The sequence below is a fragment of the Drosophila subobscura genome, chromosome J (assembly GCF_008121235.1).
Source record: "Drosophila subobscura isolate 14011-0131.10 chromosome J, UCBerk_Dsub_1.0, whole genome shotgun sequence".
NCBI lineage: Eukaryota > Metazoa > Arthropoda > Insecta > Diptera > Drosophilidae > Drosophila > Drosophila subobscura.
Window position 1 is genome coordinate 22,571,862 of NC_048532.1, and position 25,616 is coordinate 22,597,477.

The 25,616-nt window shown below is 49.1% G+C and overlaps 9 protein-coding genes across 11 annotated transcripts; 3 read left to right on the forward strand and 6 right to left on the reverse strand.

Annotated features, from left to right (window-relative positions):
- Positions 1 to 93: 93 nt before the first annotated feature.
- Positions 94 to 2,349, reverse strand: LOC117895300 (actin-related protein 3). The gene is made up of 6 exons (XM_034802858.1): positions 2,139 to 2,349; positions 1,857 to 2,037; positions 1,478 to 1,792; positions 833 to 1,369; positions 683 to 766; positions 94 to 619 (listed from the first exon to the last, which is right to left on the reverse strand). Exons 1-6 carry the CDS (start codon positions 2,180 to 2,182, stop codon positions 524 to 526), a joined length of 1,257 nt encoding a protein of 418 aa, XP_034658749.1. The 5' UTR covers positions 2,183 to 2,349; the 3' UTR covers positions 94 to 523.
- Positions 2,350 to 2,648: 299 nt separating this feature from the next.
- LOC117895293 (importin-7) lies at positions 2,649 to 7,937 on the forward strand. Its single transcript, XM_034802847.1, has 10 exons — positions 2,649 to 2,996; positions 3,974 to 4,209; positions 4,277 to 4,774; positions 4,843 to 5,019; positions 5,080 to 5,225; positions 5,288 to 6,085; positions 6,151 to 6,374; positions 6,438 to 6,748; positions 6,811 to 7,283; positions 7,348 to 7,937. Exons 1-10 carry the CDS (start codon positions 2,907 to 2,909, stop codon positions 7,542 to 7,544), a joined length of 3,150 nt encoding a protein of 1,049 aa, XP_034658738.1. The 5' UTR covers positions 2,649 to 2,906; the 3' UTR covers positions 7,545 to 7,937.
- A 399-nt stretch (positions 7,938 to 8,336) lies between these two features.
- On the forward strand, positions 8,337 to 10,105 carry LOC117895298 (lariat debranching enzyme). Its single transcript, XM_034802856.1, has 2 exons — positions 8,337 to 8,580; positions 8,642 to 10,105. Exons 1-2 carry the CDS (start codon positions 8,384 to 8,386, stop codon positions 10,080 to 10,082), a joined length of 1,638 nt encoding a protein of 545 aa, XP_034658747.1. The 5' UTR covers positions 8,337 to 8,383; the 3' UTR covers positions 10,083 to 10,105.
- Positions 10,106 to 10,135: 30 nt separating this feature from the next.
- LOC117895303 (2-aminoethanethiol dioxygenase) lies at positions 10,136 to 11,125 on the reverse strand. The gene has a single exon (XM_034802862.1). It carries the CDS (start codon positions 10,950 to 10,952, stop codon positions 10,212 to 10,214), a length of 741 nt encoding a protein of 246 aa, XP_034658753.1. The 5' UTR covers positions 10,953 to 11,125; the 3' UTR covers positions 10,136 to 10,211.
- A 53-nt stretch (positions 11,126 to 11,178) lies between these two features.
- Positions 11,179 to 11,778, reverse strand: LOC117895305 (39S ribosomal protein L36, mitochondrial). The gene is made up of 2 exons (XM_034802865.1): positions 11,701 to 11,778; positions 11,179 to 11,646 (listed from the first exon to the last, which is right to left on the reverse strand). Exon 2 carries the CDS (start codon positions 11,644 to 11,646, stop codon positions 11,254 to 11,256), a length of 393 nt encoding a protein of 130 aa, XP_034658756.1. The 5' UTR covers positions 11,701 to 11,778; the 3' UTR covers positions 11,179 to 11,253.
- A 59-nt stretch (positions 11,779 to 11,837) lies between these two features.
- On the reverse strand, positions 11,838 to 14,362 carry LOC117895296 (SUMO-activating enzyme subunit 2). Its single transcript, XM_034802851.1, has 4 exons — positions 14,105 to 14,362; positions 13,887 to 14,041; positions 13,542 to 13,829; positions 11,838 to 13,487 (listed from the first exon to the last, which is right to left on the reverse strand). The coding sequence occupies exons 1-4, from the start codon at positions 14,246 to 14,248 to the stop codon at positions 11,966 to 11,968; spliced, it is 2,109 nt and encodes a 702-aa protein (XP_034658742.1). The 5' UTR covers positions 14,249 to 14,362; the 3' UTR covers positions 11,838 to 11,965.
- A 448-nt stretch (positions 14,363 to 14,810) lies between these two features.
- LOC117895299 (phosphatidate cytidylyltransferase, photoreceptor-specific) lies at positions 14,811 to 18,492 on the forward strand. The gene is made up of 7 exons (XM_034802857.1): positions 14,811 to 15,020; positions 15,936 to 16,060; positions 16,203 to 16,299; positions 16,371 to 16,547; positions 16,608 to 17,096; positions 17,162 to 17,293; positions 17,353 to 18,492. Exons 1-7 carry the CDS (start codon positions 14,919 to 14,921, stop codon positions 17,563 to 17,565), a joined length of 1,335 nt encoding a protein of 444 aa, XP_034658748.1. The 5' UTR covers positions 14,811 to 14,918; the 3' UTR covers positions 17,566 to 18,492.
- Positions 18,238 to 23,284, reverse strand: LOC117895291 (probable helicase senataxin). 3 transcript variants are annotated; one of them, XM_034802843.1, is made up of 6 exons: positions 22,616 to 23,284; positions 20,883 to 22,459; positions 20,683 to 20,819; positions 20,522 to 20,623; positions 18,827 to 20,457; positions 18,238 to 18,764 (listed from the first exon to the last, which is right to left on the reverse strand). In XM_034802843.1, the coding sequence occupies exons 1-6, from the start codon at positions 23,054 to 23,056 to the stop codon at positions 18,624 to 18,626; spliced, it is 4,029 nt and encodes a 1,342-aa protein (XP_034658734.1). In that variant the 5' UTR covers positions 23,057 to 23,284; the 3' UTR covers positions 18,238 to 18,623. The 3 variants fall into 3 exon arrangements, with proteins under 3 accessions (XP_034658734.1, XP_034658733.1, XP_034658735.1); XM_034802842.1 differs by having other exon boundaries at positions 18,827 to 20,460; XM_034802844.1 differs by having other exon boundaries at positions 18,827 to 20,460; positions 20,883 to 22,335; positions 22,582 to 23,284.
- LOC117893686 lies at positions 23,071 to 25,078 on the reverse strand. The gene is made up of 4 exons (XM_034800375.1): positions 24,597 to 25,078; positions 23,401 to 24,532; positions 23,173 to 23,340; positions 23,071 to 23,084 (listed from the first exon to the last, which is right to left on the reverse strand). Exons 1-4 carry the CDS (start codon positions 24,768 to 24,770, stop codon positions 23,071 to 23,073), a joined length of 1,488 nt encoding a protein of 495 aa, XP_034656266.1. The 5' UTR covers positions 24,771 to 25,078.
- Between the last annotated feature and the right edge of the window lie 538 nt (positions 25,079 to 25,616).

Below are 25,616 nucleotides of genomic sequence, written 5' to 3' on the forward strand. Positions count from 1 at the left end.
TTTTATTGATTTATTTAATGCCATTTCAATTATGCCTTATCAATATAACAAACAGATTTCTCCACAATAATTCATATCATTACTTTTTCTTTTCTTTTGTTTTCTTTTCTCATTCAGTTTTGTCTTTTCTGTAAACCTTTTTGTCTCGCTTCGCAGTTATTGCATTTATAAATAGTAATTACTATGACAAGTACAGCGATCTTTTCCATATATAAGAGTGAAGTTTATAGAGCAAGGGAGCTGGGGGGTGTATGTGTATGTGTTTGTGATAGACACACATTAACCATATAGAGTAGCAAACGCTTAACTGGCAGACATTGGAGTTGTTGTTTTAAGCTTAGAATTAGAGCGAAAACTTAGAAAACTTTACACAGTTCGTAGACACAATTTAAATGCTAAACACATAAGGGGGGGATGGCTAATACTTTAGCTTGTGGAATACATCATAATCAAAGCAAAACAGAATCAAATCTCTAATTGAAATCATTAAATAATAACCGCTGCTGGTTCGGATCAGATCAAATTATGTCATGGTGCCAAAGACGGGATTGTGACGACAAATGCTGGGACCATACTCCTCGTAGGCGGCCTTTGTATGACAAACCTGATAGAACTCGGGCTGTAAGTAGAGATAGAACAATAAACATTAAAAGAACTCTCGCCGCTGGCGCTTCTAGCTCACCGTTGAGGCCAACATGCTGCCGCCAAACCACACTGCATACCGCTGCATGTGATGCGTAATCACTTGAACGTCAATTGGTTTTGGCTGTGGAAATACAAAACTCAGACTCAGATTATGACTCATTCGAGAGTGAGAGAGATTATGACTAACCTTAATGCGTCCCTCGGACAAGTTCTCGCTGATGCGTAGGCGCGTGTCCACCGATCGTTTGATGTCGCGCTGCAGACGCCTGCCAAAGTCCTTGAACATGGTGGAGCCACCGCTGAGGACAATGTTGTTGTACAGCGGACGCCTCACATCGATGGGGCAGTTCTGTATGACATTGTCGACAATCTCGGAGAGCGGTATGGTAAAGTCGGGATTCGAGAACTCGGGATGGAAGAAGATCTCGGGGCCCAGGAAGCGCTCATAGCCGACATCGACATTGAAGGGGGACTTGGTGACCGTGTTGACGCCCGAAAAGTTGCGTATCCATTTACTTGGCTCGGAGTCATACTTGGCAAACTCTTTGGCAATGTCGGGGCAGATGTAGCAGTGCTTCTCTTTGATCGCTTTGGCAGTTTCGAGGCTCTGTTCGGGCGGTATGCCCACCTCCCGCTCACGCAGCAAACTCTGGATAAACGATGTGATGTTTCGTCCAGCAATTGGAATGTGCTTGATGCAGGAGCCAATAACGTAGCCCTCGGCCTAAGAAGAGAGAGACATGGGTGTGTAAATGCTTCGGTTTTTTGTTGTTTGTTCCAACAGAAAATATTTGCTGATAAGATATGGATATAGGGCGGGCGCTGTATTTACCACTGGTATGACGTGCGTCACTCCATCGCCACTGTCCACCACAATGCCGGTGAGGGTGCGCTCCTCGGCGGATCTGGAAGCCCAACTGGCGGCCAGGGCCAGCACCGCCTGCACTGCGATATACAGGCCAGGAACATTGAATGTTTCGAACATTATTTCCGCCGTATACTCCCGGTTCTCGGGCGTATTTAGCGGCGGCTCAGTCAGCAGGAAGTAGTGATCCTCGGGCTCCGCGCGCAAGTACTTGAAAATACACTGCTCCAGGAAGCGCTCCATCAAGTCCCAGTCCTCCACCAGACCATGACGCACCGGGTACTGCAGAGGCGATAATAAAAATGTAAAAAACTCTGCCGATAATCTTATCAGTGCCGCTGCATACCTTGATGGAGTAACCAGTGGCGTCGAAGGCTTCATCGCCAATGAAAAAGTCCAGGTCCTCTATGCCCTTTGTGATGCGCCGCGTATTGGTGTCGCCTACGCGGGCCGACTCCTTGATGGCTATGGCCGATGGGATGATGAACTGCGGCTCCTTGTTGCCAGCAAATCCCATCTTAGAGTAGCTGCAAACGTAAACATCGAATTCAGACAGACGACCTACATATTTATTTTTTTTTCCAATTGGAGACCGACCCCCGCAGGCTGCGGCGGCGACGAAACTTACCCGGTGCCCACATCGATTACGCATGCCGGTAGCCTGCCTGTCATTGTCGCTGATGTTTGTGCTTGTGTTTCTATCAAACAGGCTGAATTCAACTATTAGCTCACGCCTAACACCAATTTAAATCCGTTTCTCTGGCTGATAAACACTAAATTTTATATATTTTCAACCACACCTCCGCCAAACGATGTGTCACTTTAGTGTGACCTTTATCAACAAAGTATACCGTCTGACCATTCCAAATTTACTAAAATATACCGTAAATATACCGACCCATCTTGCCGGAAATTGATTCATCAATCTGATGAAGTTAAATGTTCTGTGCAGAGTGTCCCAACTAGCTGGTAATAATAAACCTGATATATCCGGAGAACATGATATCCGATCAAAAAAAACAGAACGTTAGTCCATTGTCGACCAGCGGAGCATGGTATCCATTTCGGTATTTTTCCGAGGGAGCAGCAGTATATTCCATCGCTAAATCCGCGGTCCCACTGTTCCCTATACACGCTCGTCTCGCAAATTTCGGCGGTGTGTGTGTGGCCGTCATAGCCTTTTCCACGTTTTTCCTTATTGCTATATAGGGTGCATATATCTGCAATTAGGCCCTTGCCGTGGCGTTGTGTGGCAATTTGTTAAACAAATAGAGCAACTCGCGGGTGCTTTGTGGGCGCATTGTTTCTGTGCAAAGGAGCAGCAGCGACCGGCAAAACGTGCATTCAATAGGAAATAAGCAAGAGCGAGAGAGAGGCGACCAACGACTAGGCGAAAATGGAGGCACAAAAACTCACGGAACTGTTGCGCGCAACTATTGATCCGAATCCCGAGCAGCGCAAGGCCGCCGAGGATCAACTGGCCCAGGTATGTCCTTAATCCTGAATCCTCCCTCCCCCCTGCAGAGCGACAAACAAATGCAAAAGACCTTTGCGAATGGCGCCATCGACGAAAACCATGTGCTTTTTTAATTGTTCGCTTTTAACCTCCCATCCCATCCCTCTCTTTCTATCATTGCACTGCACAGTGATATGTATCTGTGTGCGTGTGTCAGTATCTCCATGTGTGTGTGTGGTTGTGGGTGTAGCGGGTGAAATGGGGCCTCTCTCTCTCCACCAACAGTAAACTGATATCGGTCGAAGGAGAAAGGGCAACTTTATTGGTTTTAACAATCATCTATCAATAACCTTGTGTCAGGCAGGGACTTATGTTCCACCGCGCCCATTGCCTGCACCGCAACAAGTAATTTTTCCCCGATTTTATGTATGGCTATGGTTAGGCTCCAGCCTGGCACTGTGGGTGTGGAATATGTTTTACCTATTAAATTGTAAAGACTATTTTGCAAGTTACGCAATTAAATTTCCAGATTTAACGAGTTTACCAGCTTCCAGAAGGGAATCTTAATTAGAGAAATTTTCATTTGACATCAATTATCCAATTGCTTTGGCTCCACTGTTCCATGGGCATGCTCATTAAGACTGAGTCAGCATCTAACGATTTGCATGCTAGTCCCTCCCACCACCCCCTAACCCTAACCGTAATTGTATTGGTTAATTAACTTTATCAGCATTTATGGGAAATTGTCGTCGAGCCACTGGCGGCTCGGCGGCTCTGCTGCCCCTCTGCCCATATTCATTGGAGGATTGCGAACAGAATTTAAAGTGGTGGCTCGGCTCGGGTCGGCCGGCGGGTGCCATCGATACGGCATTGGGATTGCTTAACCCATTGTGGCCCGCATTACTCATCCCGCCCCACCAATGCCAGCGCCAACAGCTGTGTAAACAAATCAAGGAAAATGGGGAAAATAATTTACATTTGATTTTCATTGAATTTCTCTCGCGCAGATACACAAAATCATTGGATTTGTGCCCACCATACTGCAGATTGTTATGCAAACGACACTGGAGCAGCCGGTGCGGCAGGCGGGCGCTGTCTACTTGAAGAATCTGATCAACAGCAGCTGGTCGGACCACGAGGCGAAGCCGGGTGAGCCCATACCCTTCTCCATACACGAACAGGATCGGGCCATGATCCGTGGCACCATTGTGGACGCCATTGTGCATGCTCCCGAATTGATCAGGTAAGCAAACACCTAACAGGGATTTTCCTCCTGACTAACTTTGGGCTTTGTTTTGTTCTCTGTTCAGGGTTCAGCTCTCCGTCTGCGTTAATCACATCATCAAGAGCGACTTCCCCGGTCGCTGGCCCCAGGTGGTGGACAACATCAGCATCTATCTGCAGAACCAGGATCTGAATGGCTGGAATGGAGCGCTGCTCACCATGTACCAGCTGGTGAAGACCTACGAGTACAAGCGATCCGATGAACGGACACCGCTCAACGAGGCCATGAATCTGCTGCTGCCGATGATCTACCAGCTGATAATCAGGCTGCTCAACGAGCAGTCGGAGCAGTCGGTTCTCCTCCAGAAACAAATACTCAAGATCTACTACGCCCTCACGCAGTACAGCCTGCCGCTGGATCTCATCACCAAGGAGATCTTCTCGCAGTGGATGGAGATCTGTCGCCAGATAGCGGATCGCGAGGTGCCCGATTGCTCGCACCTCGACGAGGACGAACGCACCGAATTCCCCTATTGGAAGACGAAGAAGTGGGCCCTACACATCATGGTCCGCATGTTCGAACGGTGCGTTAAACTACGTCCCAAAGGAGCTTTTCCCCTAATTATTGATGCTCTCTTCATTGATTTTGTAGCTATGGCAGTCCCAGCAATGTGGTTAGTGAAAAGTACCAAAAATTCGCTGAATGGTATTTGCCGACCTTCAGCCAAGGTGTTCTGGAGGTGCTCCTAAAGATCCTCGATCAGTACCGCAACAGAGTTTACGTCTCGCCGCGTGTCCTCACCGATGTGCTGAACTATCTGAAGAATGCGTAAGGATCCTTGACTTTCTGCTTCTCTTTTTGCTTGCTCTAATAATTGACTTTTTGCAGCGTTAGCCACGCGTACACCTGGAAGCTAATCAAGCCACATATGGTGGCTGTCATCCAGGATGTCATCTTTCCCATCATGTCCTTCACGGACTCCGATCAGGAGCTGTGGGAGAGCGATCCCTATGAGTACATTCGCTTGAAGTTTGGTAGGCAGAAAAAACAAATCCCATTCAATCTCTGTGGCTAACTTTTGTATTTCCTTTTGCAGATATATTCGAGGATTATGCTACACCCGTGCCGGCTGCCCAATCGCTGCTGCACTCCGTCTGCAAGAAGCGCAAGGGTGTCCTGCCCAAGGCCATGGCCACAATTATGCAGATTATAACCTCGCAGCAGGCGGACAACAAGCAAAAGGACGGAGCCCTGCACATGATCGGCACCCTGGCCGATGTGCTGCTGAAGAAGGCTCTGTACCGGGACCAGGTGGAGTCCATGCTGACGACGTACGTGTTCCCCGAGTTCCAGAATCCCGCTGGACATATGAGGGCGCGTGCCTGCTGGGTGCTGCACTATTTCTGCGATGTGCAGATCAAGAATCCGCAGGTGCTGGCCGAGATCATGCGACTAACGACCAACGCTCTGCTGACGGACAAGGAGCTGCCCGTGAAAGTGGAGGCTGCCATTGGGCTGCAGATGTTCCTATCGTCGCAGGACGACGCGCCGCCCTATGTGGAGGCGCAGATCAAGGAGATCACCAAGGAGCTGCTGACCATCATCCGAGAAACGGAGAACGAGGACCTAACAAATGTCATGCAAAAGATCGTCTGCACCTTCACCACGCAGCTGCTGCCGGTGGCCACCGAGATCTGCCAGCACTTGGCCACCACATTCAGCCAGGTGCTCGAGTCGGAGGAGGGTTCCGATGAGAAGGCCATCACCGCCATGAGTCTGCTGAACACAATCGAAACCCTGTTGAGTGTGATGGAGGAGCATCCCGAAGTGCTGCTCAATCTGCATCCCATTGTCATCAATGTGGTGGGTCACATATTCCAGCATAACATAACCGGTAAGACAGAGAGAGGGCTCTGAAAAGAGTTTGGGTAAATATTTATTATGAATTTCCCTCCACAGATTTCTATGAGGAAACTTTCTCGCTGGTTTACGATCTGACGTGCAAGGCCATCTCCCCGGAAATGTGGCAAATGCTGGAGCTGATCTATCAGGTATTCAAGAAGGATGGCATCGATTACTTCATCGACATTATGCCGGCGCTGCATAACTATGTGACGGTCGATACACCAGCCTTCCTCTCCAATCCCAATCGCCTGCTGGCCATACTCGACATGTGCAAAACGGTACAGAAATAGCTCCTAAATCGAACCTTTTTCATTACTATTATGTTCTCTCTCCCTCGATAGATGCTCACTGGTAATCCTGGCGAGGATCCAGAGTGCCATGCGGCCAAGCTGATGGAGGTCATCATTCTGCAGTGCAAGGGCCAAATCGATTCGGTGATACACATGTTCGTGGAGCTGGCATTGTCGCGGCTTACGCGTGAGGTTCAGTCCTCGGAGCTGCGCACCATGTGCCTGCAGGTGGTGATTGCGGCGCTCTACTACAATCCACAGCTGCTGCTCACCATTCTGGACAAGATGTCGCAGCCGAATAACGAGCCAATTAGCTCGCATTTCATCAAGCAATGGCTACACGACACCGACTGTTTCTTGGGGTAAGACTGGGCCCCCCTTTGTGTGTGTGTTTCCTGTTTAACCCCCAGCATTCCTTTCGCAGCATTCACGATCGCAAGTTGTGTGTCCTGGGACTGTGTACGCTCATCTCGCTGGGCGATGCCAAGCCGCAGGTGCTGAGTGAGGTGGCTGTCGAGATTGTGCCCTCGCTGATCCTGCTCTTCGATGGCTTGAAGAGAGCCTACGAGTCGCGGGCACAGGAGGACGAAGAGGAGGAGGAGGAGGAGGATGGCGATGACTGTGAGGAGGCTTTGTCCAGCGATGAGGACGACATGGATGAAATGGCACCCAACTACTTGGACAAGCTGGCCGAGTTCACCAAAGCGAAAGCGGGCGAGGCTGGCTTTGAAGTCAAGGCGGAGGTCAAGGACGATGATGATGAGTCGAACGACGATGCCGAGGAGTCTGTGGAGGACCTCAACGAGACGGGTCTCGAGACATTCACGACGCCAATTGATGACGAGGAGAACGACAGCGCAATCGATGAATATTGGACGTTTAAGGAAGTTATCACAGGTTCGTTTGCGAGAAGATTCTGCCACAGAGATTTATCTTTACTGACTCTTTGGTTTTCCCTTAGCACTTTCTGCCCAAGATCAGGCCTGGTATGCGCTGCTAACGTCAAACCTTACACCTGAGCAGGCAAGGGCGCTGCAGGATGTGGTCGTGACCGCCGATCAGCGAAAGGCGGCCAAGGAATCGAAGCTGATCGAGAAGCAGGGCGGCTTCGCCTTTCCACAGACAACAGTTCCCTCGTCCTTCAAGTTTGGCTCCTAATTGAAGTGAAATTGACGCCACCCAACCAGAGACTTGGTTCGATTTCTGACTTGATCGTTTCTCATATTCTTTCCAAAAACGAAAACGAAAACAAAACAAAAAACACTAAAAACAAAACCACAAACTAAAACACTGAATTAGGGCATGATGATTATAGCTTTAAGGCATTCTCTTGGTTTCCGTAGTACATTCTGTGTACTAAGCAGCATGCGCTGCCGCTGCGACAGTCCCCGCCCCCTCCCTCGTACCGGGATAATCGCATATATTTATTGTAGATGTATATTTTTACTGTCTATTTCTTGGCAACTCCATGCCAACTAAATTATGATAACTTAAGTCGAAAAAAAAGAGTCCACACTGTAAATCTTTGTATGTAAACGAAACGAAACAAGAGACGAGGAAATCTCATCAAATGAGATTGTACGAACACCCCCGTCGTACGTCCCCCTACCAAGAACTCCGAAACAAATGGTCAGAGAATGAGAATTCAACGCAGAGCATTTCACTTACATTTTCTTTACACACACACACACAAACACACATTACGCGTATATTATGTAAATGGATCGATATTTTTGAAAAATAAAATCATTTTTAACGTTTGAAGTGAAGGTAAATAAATTTAAATTTTTGCATTTCTGACCGCCAGCAAATAGCAAAAGGAAAGCGAAAATGACAACACTGGTTGTCTATTAGAGTGCTGTAGGTCGCCAAATGCATGACACTTTGCTGATGCCGGGTGGTATATTTTGAAAATGCGGTATATTTGATTGATATTTCCATGGTCACACTGACTATTATTGTTTACAAACCAAAATAACAATAATTTAAAGGAAAACATGAAGATAGCGATAGAAGGATGTGCGCACGGCGAACTGGAGCGCATCTACGACACCATAGCATGCATTGAGAAGGAGAGCAACACAAAGATCGATCTGCTGCTATGCTGCGGCGACTTTCAGTCCACGCGCAATCTGGAGGATCTGCAAACGATGGCTGTACCGAAAAAGTACCTGGATATATGCACCTTTTACAAGTGAGTAGCAACGAAAGTGCAGCACATATTCCATTTATAATATCCCCAAATGTTTCTGCAGATATTACAGCGGTGAGTGCGTAGCTCCCGTGCTGACCATTTTCATTGGCGGCAACCACGAGGCTTCGAACTATCTGCAGGAGCTGCCCTACGGCGGCTGGGTGGCACCGAACATATACTATCTGGGCTATGCGGGAGTGGTCAATGTGAACGGCGTTCGCATTGCAGGCATCAGCGGCATCTTCAAGGGTCACGACTTCCTGCGCGGCCACCACGAGTTCCCGCCCTACACAGAGTCCACGTGCCGCAGTGTCTACCACGTGCGCCAGCTGGAGGTGTTCCGGCTGAAGCAGCTGTCGGGAAAGATCGACATCTTCCTGTCCCACGACTGGCCCACCGGCATCTACGAGTACGGCAACAAGGCCCAGCTGCTGCGGAAGAAGCCTTACTTTGCGGCGGACATGGAGAGCGGACAGCTGGGCAGTCGGCCGCTGGAGGAGCTGCTGAAGGTGGTGCAGCCATCCTACTGGTTTGCCGCACACTTGCATTGCAAATTTGCCGCCCTCGTGCCACACAGCGGCAGCAAAGCTACGACCAAAGTGGGCGACGGTGCTTCGATCAGCAGCAGCAGCAGCAGTGAGAGCGAAGATGAGGGGGAGGGGGCCACTCGAGCCGCGAGGCTGCCTCCCAAACCAGTGGCTGTGACAAAGTTTCTTGCTCTGGACAAATGCCTGCCCCGACGAGCATTCCTCCAAGTGCTGGACATACCCAGCGAAGCGACTGAAGGCGCAAGACCCACATTCGAGTACGATGCCGAGTGGCTGGCCATCCTGCAGAGCACAAATCATCTCATTTCGGTGAAGGAGAACTACTACTACCTGCCGGGCAAGAAGGCGGGCGCCATCACAGAGCGCTTCGATTTCACACCCACCGAGGAGGAGCTGTCCGCGCTGAGCGCCAAATTCCAGAGCCTCACGATACCGGAGAACTTTCAGCGCACGGTGCCTGCCTTCGATCCGCAGCAGCAGCGCAACTACAAGCACATGGCAGTGGGTCAACCCAAGGCCCAGCTTAATCCGCAAAGCAACGAGTTCTGTGCCGTCTTGGGCGTGGATGATCCACTCTGTCTGGCGCTGCTGGCTAATGGCAAGGATCTGCCGGAAGTTGCAGTCGCAGACAAAGAGCAGGAGCCAAAGGAAAACATTGAGTTGGATGCTGAAGAACCCCTCGAAGAGAGCTCCTGCTCGCCTGCACCGACTGAGCCAACTGAGCTGGTGGCACCCATCAAACGTAAACTGAAACTGTCCCTGCCAGCGCCGACAGTTACAACTGTAAAAGATGACAACGTAATAGAGCTGCCCGAGGAAGATGAGCAGGAAGTGGCGCAACCAGAGACGACAGTCGAGGAAGCCATACCTCAGCCAGCGCCCGGCAGTCCGCCCAGCATCAAGAAACTAAAGCGTCGCAATCAAAACATCTATCAAGCCGCAGACGATGAATAAATTCCCATCTGGGTAGCCCGCCATGAAACATGTTCCGTGATTGCGGAATGAACTTAAAAACAAAAGAGGGGAGGCAAATTTATTGAAATAACACAGAAAATGCTTGCTGCTTGGGGTCCACACTGCGCTTCACTGCGTCTCGGGCACGGTCTCGGCATAGGCTTCGTCCGCGCACTTGAAGGCACCTTTCAGCACGGACTTGGGCGTGTCCACCACGTCGCAGTAGTAGGTGGATGGCGAGGGGATGCAGTGCAGCTGGAGTTGGCCCGCCTCCAGCAAGGGCTGATAGAAGCGGCAGCTGCGTGGGCCGTAGAGGGGCATGTCCACGTCGTAGGGCGGACTGAGTATGTCGAAGAAGGCGGCCACACCGCCACCCGCCTCGGTTATGTGGTGATAGTTTCGCTTGCGTGGCGTGAGCATGGCGCTGGGGCTGTGAGGCGACACCAGGCAGGGCTCCTCGGCGTTCACCTTCACCACCACGGGGTCCGTGTCGTAGTGCAGCGGCTCGTCGGGGCCCAGCTGCTGTGTGTAGCTCTGGACGAGCAGCTGGCCCCAGATGCAGCGCAGCAGGCCGAACATCATGGGATGGTCGTGCAGGGGAATGGAGCTGGAGCCGCGCACAATGAACAGGCTCATGGAGAAGCGCTCGTCCTCGAAGATGTGCATGTAGCTGCAGGGCGCACGCCCCTGGGCCTGGGACGGCGCCCCGGAGTGGGGCCGGAAGAAGTCCTCCTTGATGTGAAGATCGCGATAGGTGAGCTCGTCTGTTAGCTGCTTCAGCAGCTGCAGATTGGCGTTGAAGCTGGCGTGGTTGGCCCGATCGAATGTCTTGAAGGCCTGCCGCAGAACATTCATGAAGTGAGTCGTCATATTGCTACCCGATTTTTGGGTTTTATCAGTAATGCACTCGTGTTGGTGCACTGACGTCAGATGTATTTTATCCCTGACTGCACGTCGGCCCAGTGAGAGTTCGAAAAGCAACGGAATTGGCACCAAGCGACTAACTTTTGTGGGTCGCACCGCACGGCCACAAATCAAATTGAGATAAACAAAAAGAATTCACAGCTGACAGACGACAGTGTTGGGCAATGATTAATTTTCCACGATGCTTAAAATTTGATGTTTTTATTTAAATTTGAAGAAAAAGCTAGTTGTAATAATTGCAACAGGACTAGAAGCCCCGTTCCTTGGACTGGGTGGCATGTGTCAGTATCCACGACTTGTAGTCGCGTTTCTTCATTGACATTTGCTTGTGGCGCGGATGCGTGGGGCAGATGACATAACCGCGTTCCTGGCGCACCACAATGTAGCAATCCTTGCAGCGTCTCTTTAGGCGCCCCTTCACTTTGAACCCTGCTACCTGCTGCAGCAACGTTGAGGCAGGTGTCAGCAGTCCTGTGGTGGCAACAGGACTTGTGTTGGCCACCAGTTGTATTTGGTTGCTGTTGTTCATCGTTCCGGTTGTGGTGGCTGTGGGACGCATTAGGACGTGAAAACCACGTGCGGCACTGAAGCCATTCCACAGCCGGGAAGTTTGTTGAAGTATTTTGCTGGCAAAGGACATCTGAAATTTGGCTTTTCATTGAAATTCATCAAAATCGTTGGCAAAAACACTCACCTCTTGGCTAAATAAACCCTCAACCGATAACAACAACAATCTTCGATGGTTAGCCAGCACTGGTTGCAATCGATAAATTTCTGATCTGCTAATTTGTGGTTTTAAAATTTCAAATAGGAATAATACACATAACAATGAGCCTTTAAGTTATTCGCAGTAAAATTGTTATTCATAGAATCGGTAAAATGCCTTTCATACAGTTATCTTCCATGGAACTTGTTAGAGTATATGCTTAAACGGAAATATTCGATTGATTGTGCACTGTTCAATCAATATTGATGACTTCCATTAGGGGATCGATTTTCAGGTCGGAGGGTTCGATCTTGGAACGCTTGCATTTTGTTGGGCCGGCTGCATCCTCGTCGGACGAATCCAGAATCTCTGTGATATCCTCCTCCTCTTCCATAGCTTCGCTGGGCTTGCGCTTGATGGCCGTCTTGGGAGTGCTCTCCACGGAAAGGTTATCTGTGGCCACGATCATGACATCCTCATCGTTATCCTCCTCGATCACCAGACAGTCATCGTCGTCGTCGTCTTCTATCTCGGTGGGGCGACTACGTTTCGAGGTGGAGGGACCATCATCTGCACCATTCGCTGAACGTTTTCGTTCCTCCTTTGCCTTGTCGGCTTCCTCCTCCGCTGTTTCCTTCTTCGGCTGCTCCTTTGTGGGCTGCAGCTGCTTGGCATCGGCCACCACCTCGAAGAGCGGATCATCACGCTCTGCATTGAAGTGTGAGATAATTATGCTCAGATTGTAATTCTGATGGAAGTCGTCACAGCTGAGGATTGTGCCGTCAACAACGTTCAGTTCGTGCAGCAGCTTCGAGTCGTTCTCTGTCGTTTCATCCTCCTCCGAGGAGAGCAGAATAGTGGCGGTGCCCATCATATTCACATCTGGATGCAGCATGTTGAGTGTTTTGATCAGCACATCGTCGCGCAGCTCCTTCATGTGCACACGCTTCGTGTCAATGCGCAGCGTGATGGCCGGATCCAGGGCGCAGACATAGCAATTGGGATTGGGGCCTGCCAATAAGGCGTCTGGCACGAGGAACTGGCCGCGAGCATTGGGCCGAAGGCGAGCATAGACAGCCTTGCACTGTTCCCATTTGGCCTGCAGCACATTGAAGACTCGCAGCACAGAGATGCCAGCAGTGATGGCATTTGTGGTGGCAATGGCGGGTATAATGTTCCCAGCCATCGACTTTATTTCGAATCTGGACTTGCGCTCAATGTTGAAGATGTAGGAGCGCACGTTGGCGCAGGCGGCCACAAAGTCCATGGCCGGCTGGTCATCCTTGTCCCAGGCAAGCGTCTCTCCCTCTGCCTCCTGCTTGAGGAAGGCTGCAGCCAGATCCTTCAGCGCATTGGCAAAGACATGGGCGCACTCCTCCACGGTCCACACCTTGTGATGCTGCCGTGCAAACTCTGGCTGGACATCGGTGGTGCCCTCGGGCACAAGCGTATCCCAGGAGACGGGCACTGGAGGCTTGCGCGACGTCCAGAGATGGGACATTTTCAGCAAGTAGTTGATGTCCTCATCGAAGAACTTGTTGAAGAGCTGCCCGGCATCGTAGTCGCAGTCCTTGGCCCACTGGCGGGTGTTGATGCGCACAACATTGCCGTTGGTGGCGTCCTCCTCCTCCGCCTCCGATGGCTTCTTCGCATCGCCGTCACCGTCTCCACCTACAGCTGCATCTGCGTCTCCTTCTTGTGGCGGCCCCTGGGCATCCGGATCGGCAGCATCTGGCGAAATGTCTTCATCGTCCACCGATTCGCCAAAAAGTTGACTGCAATGGAGCGTCGTTAGTCTTGGAATTGACTCTTGAATGAACTCTACTCACTTGAAGAGATGCTTGGCCCACACAATGCAGTGGATGGGCTCCGAGGGAGTGTTGCGGATGGTGCAGCCGGGAAATGTGCGCTGCTTCTCCTTGGGCGTGCACTCGTAGCACTGGGTGAGACCCCGCTTGATCAGCTCCACTTGTCCATTGTAGCCCGAGGTGCCACTCTCGATCAAAGGAACCTCCGCATTCAGGCACATGCGATTCACATGATTGCGAGCAGCACGATTGTCCAGAGCGCTGAGGATCACATCGAACTTCTGGAAGAAGCTTACGCCATACTGGGAGCTGCAAAGCAACAGTAGAATACGGAAAAACAATTCAAACGATTCCTGCGACACTTACGCTGTGACGCTGTCATGGTGCGCTATAATCTTTGCATCCGGATTGAAGCTCAATGCACTTTCCCGTGCCACACGGGCCTTTGACTTGCCGACGTGTTCGCGATGAAATAGAAATTGACGATTGAGGTTGCTCAGGTCAATGGTGTCCAGATCGATCTAAATGGGATGTATGAGACCATTAGCAATGCAAAGCATCCACAAAATTCCACAAAAACTCACAATTTCAATGTCGTGAAAGCCGCTGAGCACAAGGTTCTTGAGGACCTCGCAGCCGATGCCGCCGGCGCCCACAACCAGCACCTTGGACTTTTTCACCAGCTCCTGCAATGTGCCTGGGAGTACACCATCGATAGCGGCAGCCATTTTCTATGCAATTAAGCTTCTCGGTTTGCAAAATATCTTATTTCAACGTGAAAATTGGCAATTTTCGAAATTTGCAAGTGACGCTGCCGGCAAGAGTGTTGGAAAGTTTCTAAGTCCAGACTTTTTAGGGATGGACAAATCCTAAATGGTTCGTTCCTTTGGATGCCATCTACTATGGGATAGCCTCTATTATTTAAAGTCAAAAACCTTATATATTTTAGCCAAATATCTATTTACAAGGCTTCGTAACATAATGTATTAAATCTTAATATCTTAGTAGCTTATATTGTGGAAAATTGATGCATCAGTCGGGTGAAATCATTGTTTCAGGGCTGCGAGCCATAGCTAGCTTGTAACCTTAAATCGAAAATCAAAATTGGGGAATATTAAATCTAGTAATTTCCTACAATGTCATTAATTTTTTCATTGGTCGTCCTGGTACTTTTTAGGAATCAACCATCGCGAAGGTCGATACTATCGATGGTCGTCTAATTGTTCAACCATCGATAGTATCGATTTTTCTCCCAGCCCTAACTGACACTAACAAAAATATTTTCCTGACAAAGTTTTTGTGTGTGCTCCGAAAGACGACCTGCAACTGCAATTGATTGCAATTGCGTGTGAGAAGTCGATACCAAAATCAATTGCGGCATACGGTGAAAATAGAATAATGGCCGAAGTGCGTCGCAGAAAGGAGGCGGTCCTCGATGAGGCTGCTGCTCAAGCTGAGGCTGCTAAACGCCACTCGTCTGCAGCTGACTCTTCAGACCATGTAAGTGTCCAATTAGCTGGTTGCTCTCCCAGGCAATGACTCCTATGTGGAGCAGACCAATTCCTTGCCTCGTTCCCCATTCCATTTGCATAATTCATTGGAGCGCAAAGAAGAAAAAACATAAGAAACCAATGTGTGTATACCCATACCAGTGAATATTTATGTACACCCATATGTTGTGCGCGTTGTGTGTGTGTGCCGTTTGTTATTCTCTGACGCAAAAGCAGGTGGGCGCGATTGGGGTGGAATTAACATGAGGTGAGTCGCTCCGGTTCTCTTTCGTTACTTTCACTCCATGACGGTACTCCAGGCTGTCCCTTCAGAGAGCGCCCTCTTGCGTTTACTACTTGATATTTATGCACCTTGGGCGCAGGAGAGAGAGAGAGAGAGAGAGAGAGAGAGCGCAGGCCAGCAGGCGAAAATCCAATAACTTATACCCCCTGCCCCCTTCCCATGGGCTGCCGCAATGTAACGCCATTATTTCTTGCTTGCAAATCCAATTAGATAGATTCCAGCCATTACGGAAGCGCCCACCCCTATGGGAGAGGTCGCCCGTGGCGCATCATCCACTTTCTGCAATGGTTCCGGCTTTATTTCGTCTCTCTGATAAGAGCACCTTCTATGCCCCGCACCCCACATGGCTTCTTATCAACGAATTGGCAACAAACAAAACACGCCACCGAAAATCCCACAATTTGTCTTTCTCTCTCTATGTCCGATGTGTATGTTTGTGTGTGTGAGTTGGGGTCTTGGATAAATAGCGGCATATCGTTGGCTGATATTCTGATTATGGTTATATAGCCATAGTATATATTTTGGACTTTGAACGGCGGCCCCCTCGTTATAAATGTATAAGCTTCACCCCCTGGCCCGAGAAATTGCAATTCTAATTGTTTTCTCCGCTACGCTTCGCAGGTGGACTCTGAGGAGGAAAAAATTCCCGAGGAGAAATTCGTTGAAGAGCTGGCCAAGAACCTACCCCAGGGCACGGACAAGACACCAGAGCTATTGGATTCGGCATTGAAGGATTTACCCGATCGGTATGTGGCAGAATATCGAATCATTTCCAAAAATAAATTGCCCGGAAAGCCCCACAGCTGGGTGCAGGCCGGTGGCAAATATTTTTGCCAAACAGTACAAATAATAATAATAATTCATTTTTGTAATTTTTCTATTTGGCAGCTGGAAGAACTGGGTCATCCGCGGCATATTCACATGGATTATGATTTGTGGCTTCGCATTGATCATCTACGGCGGTCCGCTGGCCTTAATGATCACGGTGGGTTCAATGGCCCGCTTTGCCGTGGAAGCGTTGAGTCTTATCTAATCTATTTGGTTTCTATTGCACAGACATTGCTGGTGCAGGTGAAGTGCTTCCAGGAGATCATCTCGATTGGCTACCAAGTGTATCGCATACACGGACTTCCCTGGTTCCGCAGTCTCTCCTGGTACTTTCTGCTAACATCCAATTACTTTTTCTATGGCGAGAACCTGGTTGATTACTTCGGAGTGGTCATCAATCGTGTGGTAAGCATATTGCAGCAATTTCTAAATTTAATTGTGGATCCTAATCCGTTTTGTTTTCAGGAATATCTCAAGTTTCTGGTGACGTACCACCGCTTCCTCTCATTCGCCCTGTACATCATTGGCTTTGTTTGGTTTGTGCTGTCGCTGGTGAAGAAGTATTACATCAAACAGTTTAGCCTGTTTGCCTGGACACACGTCTCGCTGCTGATTGTCGTCACCCAGAGCTACCTCATCATTCAGAACATATTCGAGGGGCTCATTTGGTTCATAGTGCCCGTGTCGATGATTGTCTGCAATGATGTCATGGCGTATGTGTTTGGTTTCTTCTTCGGGCGCACACCCCTCATCAAGCTCAGTCCCAAGAAGACCTGGGAGGGCTTCATTGGTGGTGGTTTTGCCACAGTGCTCTTTGGCATTCTCTTCTCCTATTTCCTATGCAACTACCAGTACTTTATATGCCCCATACAATACTCTGAGGAGCTCGGACGCATGACAATGAGCTGTGTGCCCAGCTATCTGTTTACGCCGCAGGAATACAGCCTGAAGTTGGTAAGTAATCGAATCGAATCGAATGTTTAATGTTCTATGATTAATGTTAACTCTTTGCTTTGCAGTTTGGCATTGGCAAGTCCTTGAACGTTTATCCCTATATCTGGCACTCGATTTCTCTGAGCTTGTTCAGCTCCATTATTGGACCTTTTGGTGGTTTCTTTGCTTCCGGTTTTAAGCGCGCTTTCAAGATCAAGGTGAGTGTGTGGGAGGTCGAGAGAGTTGATCTATGTTTACGTTATGTTATGCGTTGCAGGACTTTGGTGACATGATTCCCGGACATGGTGGCATTATGGATCGCTTCGACTGCCAATTCCTGATGGCCACCTTTGTCAACGTTTATATATCGAGCTTCATTAGAACCCCATCGCCGGCGAAGCTACTCACGCAGATCTACAATCTAAAGCCCGATCAGCAATACCAAATTTACCAATCCCTTAAGGATTCCCTGGGCGATATGCTAAACTAAACACACAACAAAAACTATAACAAAATCCACAAACCGTTCACTGCGGTTACCCCTTTACCCATTAGATTCAAAACAGACAACAAAAAAGAGTTTTGCTTTAGTCGTACGTTCTCTATGTGTAAATGAAATACTGGTACATCCTGTATAGCTGGCAAGCACTTTAGGCTGCCACATCAACTAGTTTTAAATTAAGTGCATAATTAATTGTTACGTTAGATTTTGTTGCTACATTTTAGATGATTTCCCCCTTACCCAAATGCAACCCCAAACCCCAACCCACCTAAGTTATATTCTGATTTGGCATTAAGTTCTGTGTGCTGCTGCTCCCCATTCTATGAAGCGATTCCATTAATTTTAAAGCTTAAGCAGAACCATAGCAGAACTATGAATTTATAACAATCGATTGTGTGTGTGTCGTTAGTGAATTTACTTACTATTTACTATTATTACTACTACTACTAATAATATTTACTATGACTTAGAGATTGACAAGGATTCGGTGCGGCTGGAGAGGCAACACTTACAAAACATTAACATACAATCGAAGTGCATTTTTTTGGGAGCCCATACATCCACCTGCAAACCGAAGACTTCTTAATGTAATCTGAAATGATGTGCAATGTTCTTTTGGATGCCTATCATTTATGTAGTGCAATATTTATACTCATTCGATTTGGGTAACTAAATTCCAGTCATTTGTTTTATTCAACATTTCGTATGTTCCTTTAAATTCATTCAAATATTTCACACAAAAAAAACCATAAAATACTTATATACTTCATAATATATAGGGAAAGTTTCATATATATAAATCCTGTTATATACGAAGGAAACGAAGGCAAAAGGCAGGTCGGCAAAATGTTTTTAAGCAAATTATGTGTACAAAGAAATTGAAACTTTAAGTCCTCTATTAATGTTATTAAACAAGGAAAGAATAAAAACCAAATGATGAGAATATGAATGTAAAACCGACAACGAATTCTTTTCATTATTTCTAAGTATTTTTTTGGGCAAGACGCCTCCAGGCACTGTAACACGCATTGTTCAGATTCCTATTTCTATTCCTCGTTCTCTGGCGGTTTCACCAGCAGTTTGCTCATCAAAGATTCTTTCAGATTGGCAACATCCTCACGCTTCAAGTCAAAGTAAACTCCTCGCTTGCCGGCATCGTCCAGCAGGTCACGCCACATGGGCACATTCTGAAAGAAGAGATGGGATCCCCATTAGATTACAGAATCTCAATTTGTGGCTGGAAACCCACCAGAAGATCTCTAAAATTTCCACAGATGATTAGGCAACGCTTGGGCCTGGTTACGGCCACATTGAGTCGCTGGTAGTTGGAGAGGAAGCCGCTGCCTTGTGTGCGCGCATTCGAAATGACAACCACATCGCTCTCCGTGCCCTGATAGGCATCCACAGTGAGTGGCGGTGGCAGCCTCATGTGACTGGGCAGCACTTGGCTCAGCGCATAGCATTGGCTGCTGTACGGCGAGATCAGCCCGTAGCCGTAGCGTCTGCTCGGCAAATGCTTTTCCATCTCCGCCAGCAGCTTGGCCACAAAGCGAGCCTCCTCCTCGTTGCTAATGCTACGAGTTTTCGGATCACTGGTGTCCCTGGTGTAGCCCAGGTTGATGATGGCATAAGGAATCAGCGGTGTTGCCAGCTTGCCCTCAAGGCCCACTTCATTGACCAGCTGAGCGTCGTAGAAGTAGCGATTCGGCCACTTGCAAATCTCCGGATGCATGCGGTACTGCGTCGTCAGCTTGAAGAGTTTTGTGTGCACGGACAGATGGCCAAACGGATCGTCCGCCTGCTGCCTCTCCAGACTCCGCTGAATGCGATCGAACATTGATCTGGCCAAACCGAACTCGACAGCTCTCTGGGAGAGCACAACGGCCGGCAACTGCTGCGTATCGCCCACCAATACCAGGTGCGGAATGCCAAAACGCATCGGCAGCAGCGTCCATGGCTCGGTGCACTGTGTGGCCTCGTCAATTAGGCAGACATCAAAGTAGTTTATGTAGCTGGACAGCTTCACGCACGAGGAGAGTGTGGTGCACACAATGTTGGCTGCCTTAATATGCGTTGCGGCAATGTCGAACTCCTCGCGCAGTGTCAGGCGTGGATTGAGCTTCTCCTCGTAGATCTGCAGCTTCCTCACCTTGTCCTGGTACTGGTCGAACAGCCAGGTGCCATTTAGATGTGTATTCCGCAATTTGTTGACTTCCGCCTTCAGCTCGATGTAGCACTGCTTGAGAATCGCGCGGTTACCGGCACTAATGAGATCCCTTCTGTGGTTCCTGACACACTGGTACTTGTGCTCCAGCGAGTAGTGCCGCGACAGCGAACTCATCTTCTCGTGCAACCCATAGCGAAGCATCTCAAAGCGATCCTTCTCACTGAAGTTCTCACGCACCTGATGCAGACGCGACACAATCGAATCAACGGCCGTGTTGGAGTGGGCACAGATGAGTATCTTGCGATCCTTTTTAATGGCCGCCTTCCCATACAAACACTGGAAGCTGATGTTCGCAATAATCATGGATTTGCCAGTGCCTGGGGGACCCTGGATCAGCGTAATGCTCGGCTTGGAATCGTCTATGACACGCTGGTACGTGCTGGCGCAGACCAACTCCTGGTGAGGGTTGAGCTTGGCGAAACCCTTGAACACAAACGGTGTGCCATAGCTGGGAATGCTGGCATTCTTCAGCATTTCGGTGGGCTTGATTATCCTGCGATGAAGTGGCGAGCGTGCCAGCTGATCGACAGCTCGTAGTGCGCCCAAATCCACTCTCAAGCTGTCCACCACCGGGCGTGCAGTCAAGAGTTTTATGCCGTTGAATGTCTCCAGCGAAATGCCATCCTTGAGGATTTCAAAAATCAACTGTTGGCCTGCTGAGGGTTTGGGAAAAGTGTGAGTAAGAGTCGGTGAAGAATCGCTTTTGATTTGGCTTACCATTTTTTGTTCTTTGCTCCCGCAGAGTGGCAAACGTTTCCGGCAGCTTGTCGCCACTTGATAGCGTGTAGAGCATAAACTTTGCTGGCGGGTTAATAAAGACTAAAGAGAGAGAGAGAGATAATCAGACAACGCATAGAATGTCAGACACTAACACTCACCCCGCGTAGTCAGGCAGTAGAAGGACTTTGTTACCTCAACAGGTTGCTGCAGGCACACCTCATATGATGGCCTGCCCAACTTGTAGTCCCTTTCGATTGTGGTCAACAGCTCCAGCTTCATCAAAGGCACAAAGTTTCTGCAAGAAAAGGAACAGACAAAGCGTTAGTTGGAGTGGCATTCAAAAGGCACTTCCACTCACTCCTTGTACTGTTTGACATTCTCAAATTCAGCTGCAATGGGCTTGAGGACATCCGAATCTGCCACGGCATCCACACTGCGCAGCTTCAGCCATTGATTTGCCCACTTCAGAATGGTCTCGAAGTGGGACGTTTTGTCGTTCACCTGAAGGCTCGACCAGCGTTCACGCCTCTCCGCGTATGTGCTGAAGAACAGCAGCTCGGTGTCCTTTCTTCCGTTTACGCCGTGCATGGGGCGTTGGCCAATGTATTTCTCAACGAGATGGATCACAGGTTTGTCGTTGAATCGCACGCGTTTCGACATCTTCTGGAGCCTCAACTTCTCCTCCATATCCTTCTCCATTCTGGCGAAGGTGACTCGATTGCGCTCTGGCGGACGCCAGTTTCGCCGGGGCAGAGGCAGCGAATCAGGTGCCTTAATCTGCTGTGAGAAGGTCTCAGAGTCAATGGTGGCACGTCGGTTCTTCAGTGGTGGTTCGGGTGCGTCCAGCTTGGCCACCTTTGAGGGCGGCAGTCCATTGATGCCCTCGGTGAGGAACGCCCCACGATTCGAATTGGCTACTTTTGGCACAGTGGTTGTGGCCTTTCTCTTGCTGCTGCCTGGCGCCTGCTCCCCTTCGGCTGGCTTCTTCTCTGTTAGTTTTTTGAGCGCCTCGCGACGCTTCTCCTTTGTTTCGACATCAACTGGCTTCTTCGCTTTGGGCTTCTCCTTCCATTTGGCATTCATTTCGGCCTGATAGTCCAGGAATCGCTGGTGGTCCAAAATCTTGGCCTTGGGCACTGCCGAAACGCCGCGCAGCTTGCCCCGATTCTTGGGCAACGAAGGAGCCTCAATCACTTCGGGTCCCCTAACCTGCTTCATGTCCATCGCGCTGACAATGCTTGTGGCCAGGTCTGCTTCGTCTTGGGGTTTCTCGTAGTAGCACGAAATGGCTCGGCTGCGAAGTCGTGCATTGGACTCTTTTTTCGGAGGAGATTTCTCCTTTGGCTTGGCTGGCGGTTCATTCTCTTTTGAGCTCGGGACAACTGCTGGCTCCACTTTGTCTTTGGCCTTGTCCTCCGCCTCACAAGCGTCATCAAACTGTTCGCGAGAGACGGCTACGGTTGATCGTCGCTGAGAGATTCTAGATTTCTTCTTCGCCACTTCAGGCTCCGCTTTTGGCGCCTCTTTTGGCTTAGAAAAAGAATCTTTCTCAACAGAAGAAGCCTTCGATTTCGCTTGATTTTTGTTGGAAATTGCCTTTGTCTTTGTCTCTACTTTGTCTTTGTTTTTGTCTACGGAAGGAGCTTCCTTTTCCTCCTCCTCACAAGCGTCAGCAAACTGTTCGCGGGAGACGGCTACGGTTGAACGTCGCTGGGAGATTCGGGACTTCTTAATGGAAGCTGCAGATGGCTGTGTTTTTGGCGCTTCCTTTCGCTTGGAAGTAGACTCTTTCTCCTTCGCTTTTGCTTGATTTTTGTTGGAAGCTGCTGGCTCCACTTTGCGTTTGGCTTTGCCAACGGTAGGAGCTTCCTTTGGCTCCATGCTACAAGCTTCAGAAAACTCTTCATGAGAGACGGCGACGGTGGATCGTCGCTTAAAGATTCTCGATGTCTTGTTATCTTTACTGGCCACTGCGGCATCCACTTTTGTTTTCTCCACTTCCTTTGGTTTAGATGGCACATCTTTTGACACAGAAGACTCCTTCGCCTTCGTGTGATTTTTGTTGGAAGCTGCAGGCTCCACTTTATCTTTGGCTTTGTCCACTAAAGGTACATCCGTTGGTTTCTCCTTTAAAGTGCCAAGAAACTCTTCGCGGGACACTGTTACGCATGAGCGTCGACGGGAAATTCTGGATTTCTTGCCGTCAGCTGCTGGTCTATCCGCTTTGGCTTTCTCCACAGAAGGAGCTTCTATCTCCATAGAAGAAGCCTTCGCCTTTGAGTGGTGCTTGGAAACGGCAGGCTCTGCTTTATTTTTGGTTTGAGGAGATTCTTTGGGTTTCTCCAGAGAAGTTTCAGCCAAGTCTTCAAAGGAGACTGCAATGGTTGATCGTCGACATGAGATTCTGGACTTCTTGGTATCTTTGCAGGCCATAACAGGCTCCACATTGGCCTTCTTTGGTGAAGGAGTTTTTTCTGGGGCAGAAACGTCCGCTTCCTCCGTTATTGGGTTAGCCAGCAGCTCAATCTCCATGGAAATATCCAAGGCTATTTTCTCTGGGCTTTGGACAATTTGTGACTTTTCGGATGCGTCAGGAATTGCTTCCTCCAGGGAGGATACGCCGTTCAAGGCTTCATTGATCACGTTACCGAAGTCCCAATCATCCCAATCATCTTCTGAGTTGAGCTCCGTCTCGGGAATGATGACTGCCGGATCCTTTCGTGGGCGCCGCGTAAACAATTGGCACTCATCTTCGGTGGTGTCAACGGACTTTGAGCGATTGAGAGATGGCTTTAAGGCTGCGGCTGCTTTGTCCGCTGCGAACGAGAGAAATTGATGAGAAAAAGTATCCACGATGGAAAGTAGCGAACATTTACCCTTGTGGATGTTGAGCGTGAACGAGTCTTCCTCATCCGAGCTGGAATCAATGCGCAGTGGCTTGGAGTATTTGGGAAAGAGGCGCGAGGAAGGCACATCCTCTTCATCATCGCTGGAGTCCAGCATGCGAAGCGCTTTCGGCAGAATGCGGAACTGCATTTGAGATTGAAAATCTTCCTCCGCATCAGTTTCGGCCAAGGGATAGGACTGTGACAGAGCGTCGGGTGCTTTCTGGCTGAGCAGCTTGTTGGACCAGTCGGCCACCTTGCTGCAGAGATCGTCATCGTCGCTGTCGGTGATCACAATGACGTCGTCTTCATCATTCAATGGAGACAAGGATGAGCTGCGGTGGCTGCACTCATTGTTGGTCGACTCGAAAAAGTTCTCCTCGCCATCGCTGAATGCCATCTCGTCTTTCATCTCTTGCAGAACCGCCTGGGACATGGCCATGTCCTCATCATAGTCGTCAACGGCTTGCCCCAACAACGGCGGAGGCGTACGAGGAGGCAGCATGCTGCCGGCTGTCTCGTTCGCTTGCTGACAGGGCGGATCCTTTGCCTTGTTGTTATCCTCGTTCTCTTCCAGCTCAATGAATTGACCATCGTGCAGATTTGCGACTGGCACTGCTTGCTTCTCTTTCGGCAAGTGATTGTATAAATACGGATTAATGCTCAGCACACTGCCGAGAATGGCCTCATCCGCCTCACCAAAGATGCTCGTTATGTCTTGGGCCGTCCTCACCCACTCCGCCTTTACTTGTGGAACCTTTGGAAGGTGCAGGATCGGATGTGTACCGGCTTTGGATGTAGTAGGACCCTCCTTATCAGTTTCTTTGTCGGCAGTAGTTGCCTCGCTAGGAATATTTGCAGTATTCTCAACAGGTTCTACCTTGCACTCAAGAGCTGAGTTTAGCGGCGGTCGAGGGAGCAGTTCATCCTCCGAATCGCTGGACAGCACAATTTCTTCGGTCTGGACAGACACTTTTTTCAAACTGAAGACGGCCCATTTTTTGGAGCACTTCTTCTTGGGCAGGGGGCAGCCCAGACTGATTAAATCTCCTTCGCGCACAGGCACGCCATCAGGCTTTTTCTGGATTTCCGCATCATTCACAAAAACACCATTCGGGGCGTTCTGGGGGACACAAAAACAGAATTAGTTTATCTATATTATGCTCTGTTGTTCAACCCAAACTTACCAGACACTTGACCAGGACTGCATCCGCGTTAACCGACATCTCCACATGCTCCCTGGACATGAATGCATAATTCAGGACAATCCTGCAGGCCGAGTGGCGGCCAATTGTGCTCTTGCCATTTGGCAGGATCACCCGCTCCTGCGTACTTAGGTGCTCCAAGTACCAGCAGGACATTTCGGGTGCTTTCTGTAATTTTACAAGCGAGTTTCCATTCAATTTCCCTTTTTATGAGACGCACTTCGAAAAGAGGAGACCAGTGCCGTTTGCGGGGCTATCGAATTTCGATACTTGCAATACGCCGCACGCTCTCTGTTTTGGGTGGCTGGAACCAAGACGCTGCTCTTATCACAATACGTATTTGTCTCAGAACTCTGGCGGCAGATTTATTTAAGGCAATTAAATTACTAAAATCTTTTTAAAATATATTTGCGTTTTCCCTCCAACAAAACTAATTCTACTCGGTATCGCGATTCGCGAGCGTAGCAACACTGATAGCCATCCTCCGCAGCCCTGGTAAGGTTTTGCTTTGGTCACACCATCCACCGCTAAGAATGTACGTACAATTGTAATTTGAAGCGCCAAAGATATTATGATGATACAATTCTGGATTATAGACCCACTCAGCTTCGAGAGCCTTTGTTGCTAGATAGTGGCAATGAGTGCTTTTATAAAACTAAGCAGAGCTTGAACGTAATGCGTAATTTCCGAAACAAACTGCAAAAGCACGAACAAATGAATAGTGCGATGGACTATTCCTTGAGCTACCTCATTCCAGTGCGAAGAAGTTCCCTCAACAACAATTGGTTAGTTATTTAACAAAGTAAATGTTTCTTACCGTCCCCCACAATTTCACAACAAATGGCAACTAAACTCTCGCTGCTGCGGGGTTGATGTACTCAGCCCTAGCCTATCGCGGTATTATGGCACATTTATACCACAGTCACACCACCATCGAGCTGAGCCGCCAAAAAAGTTATTAAAATCGAACGCAAAGATCATGAATTGGGGAAAGCTCACAGC

Coding starts and splice junctions, on each gene's coding strand:
- LOC117895300 (XM_034802858.1), bottom strand. CDS start 2,182: ATGACAGGCAGGCTACCGGCATGCGTAATCGATGTGGGCACCGG. Junction 1,793..1,856: donor CCACTGGTTACTCCATCAAG/GTATGCAGCGGC, acceptor TCGCCTCTGCAG/TACCCGGTGCGTCATGGTCT. Junction 620..682: donor GCAGCATGTTGGCCTCAACG/GTGAGCTAGAAG, acceptor CTCTACTTACAG/CCCGAGTTCTATCAGGTTTG.
- LOC117895293 (XM_034802847.1), top strand. CDS start 2,907: ATGGAGGCACAAAAACTCACGGAACTGTTGCGCGCAACTATTGATCCG. Junction 4,775..4,842: donor ATGGTCCGCATGTTCGAACG/GTGCGTTAAACT, acceptor TTGATTTTGTAG/CTATGGCAGTCCCAGCAATG. Junction 6,086..6,150: donor ATTCCAGCATAACATAACCG/GTAAGACAGAGA, acceptor TTCCCTCCACAG/ATTTCTATGAGGAAACTTTC.
- LOC117895298 (XM_034802856.1), top strand. CDS start 8,384: ATGAAGATAGCGATAGAAGGATGTGCGCACGGCGAACTGGAGCGCATC. Junction 8,581..8,641: donor GATATATGCACCTTTTACAA/GTGAGTAGCAAC, acceptor ATGTTTCTGCAG/ATATTACAGCGGTGAGTGCG.
- LOC117895303 (XM_034802862.1), bottom strand. CDS start 10,952: ATGACGACTCACTTCATGAATGTTCTGCGGCAGGCCTTCAAGACATTC.
- LOC117895305 (XM_034802865.1), bottom strand. CDS start 11,646: ATGTCCTTTGCCAGCAAAATACTTCAACAAACTTCCCGGCTGTGGAAT.
- LOC117895296 (XM_034802851.1), bottom strand. CDS start 14,248: ATGGCTGCCGCTATCGATGGTGTACTCCCAGGCACATTGCAGGAGCTG. Junction 13,830..13,886: donor CACCATGACAGCGTCACAGC/GTAAGTGTCGCA, acceptor GTTGCTTTGCAG/CTCCCAGTATGGCGTAAGCT. Junction 13,488..13,541: donor TGGGCCAAGCATCTCTTCAA/GTGAGTAGAGTT, acceptor GCTCCATTGCAG/TCAACTTTTTGGCGAATCGG.
- LOC117895299 (XM_034802857.1), top strand. CDS start 14,919: ATGGCCGAAGTGCGTCGCAGAAAGGAGGCGGTCCTCGATGAGGCTGCT. Junction 16,300..16,370: donor CGCTGGCCTTAATGATCACG/GTGGGTTCAATG, acceptor TCTATTGCACAG/ACATTGCTGGTGCAGGTGAA. Junction 17,294..17,352: donor AGCGCGCTTTCAAGATCAAG/GTGAGTGTGTGG, acceptor TATGCGTTGCAG/GACTTTGGTGACATGATTCC.
- LOC117895291 (XM_034802842.1), bottom strand. CDS start 23,056: ATGGAGATTGAGCTGCTGGCTAACCCAATAACGGAGGAAGCGGACGTT. Junction 20,624..20,682: donor CTACTGCCTGACTACGCGGG/GTGAGTGTTAGT, acceptor CTCTCTCTTTAG/TCTTTATTAACCCGCCAGCA. Junction 18,765..18,826: donor GAAATTTTAGAGATCTTCTG/GTGGGTTTCCAG, acceptor CTCTTCTTTCAG/AATGTGCCCATGTGGCGTGA.
- LOC117893686 (XM_034800375.1), bottom strand. CDS start 24,770: ATGTCCTGCTGGTACTTGGAGCACCTAAGTACGCAGGAGCGGGTGATC. Junction 24,533..24,596: donor CAGTCCTGGTCAAGTGTCTG/GTAAGTTTGGGT, acceptor TGTGTCCCCCAG/AACGCCCCGAATGGTGTTTT. Junction 23,341..23,400: donor CACGCTCAACATCCACAAGG/GTAAATGTTCGC, acceptor TCTCGTTCGCAG/CGGACAAAGCAGCCGCAGCC.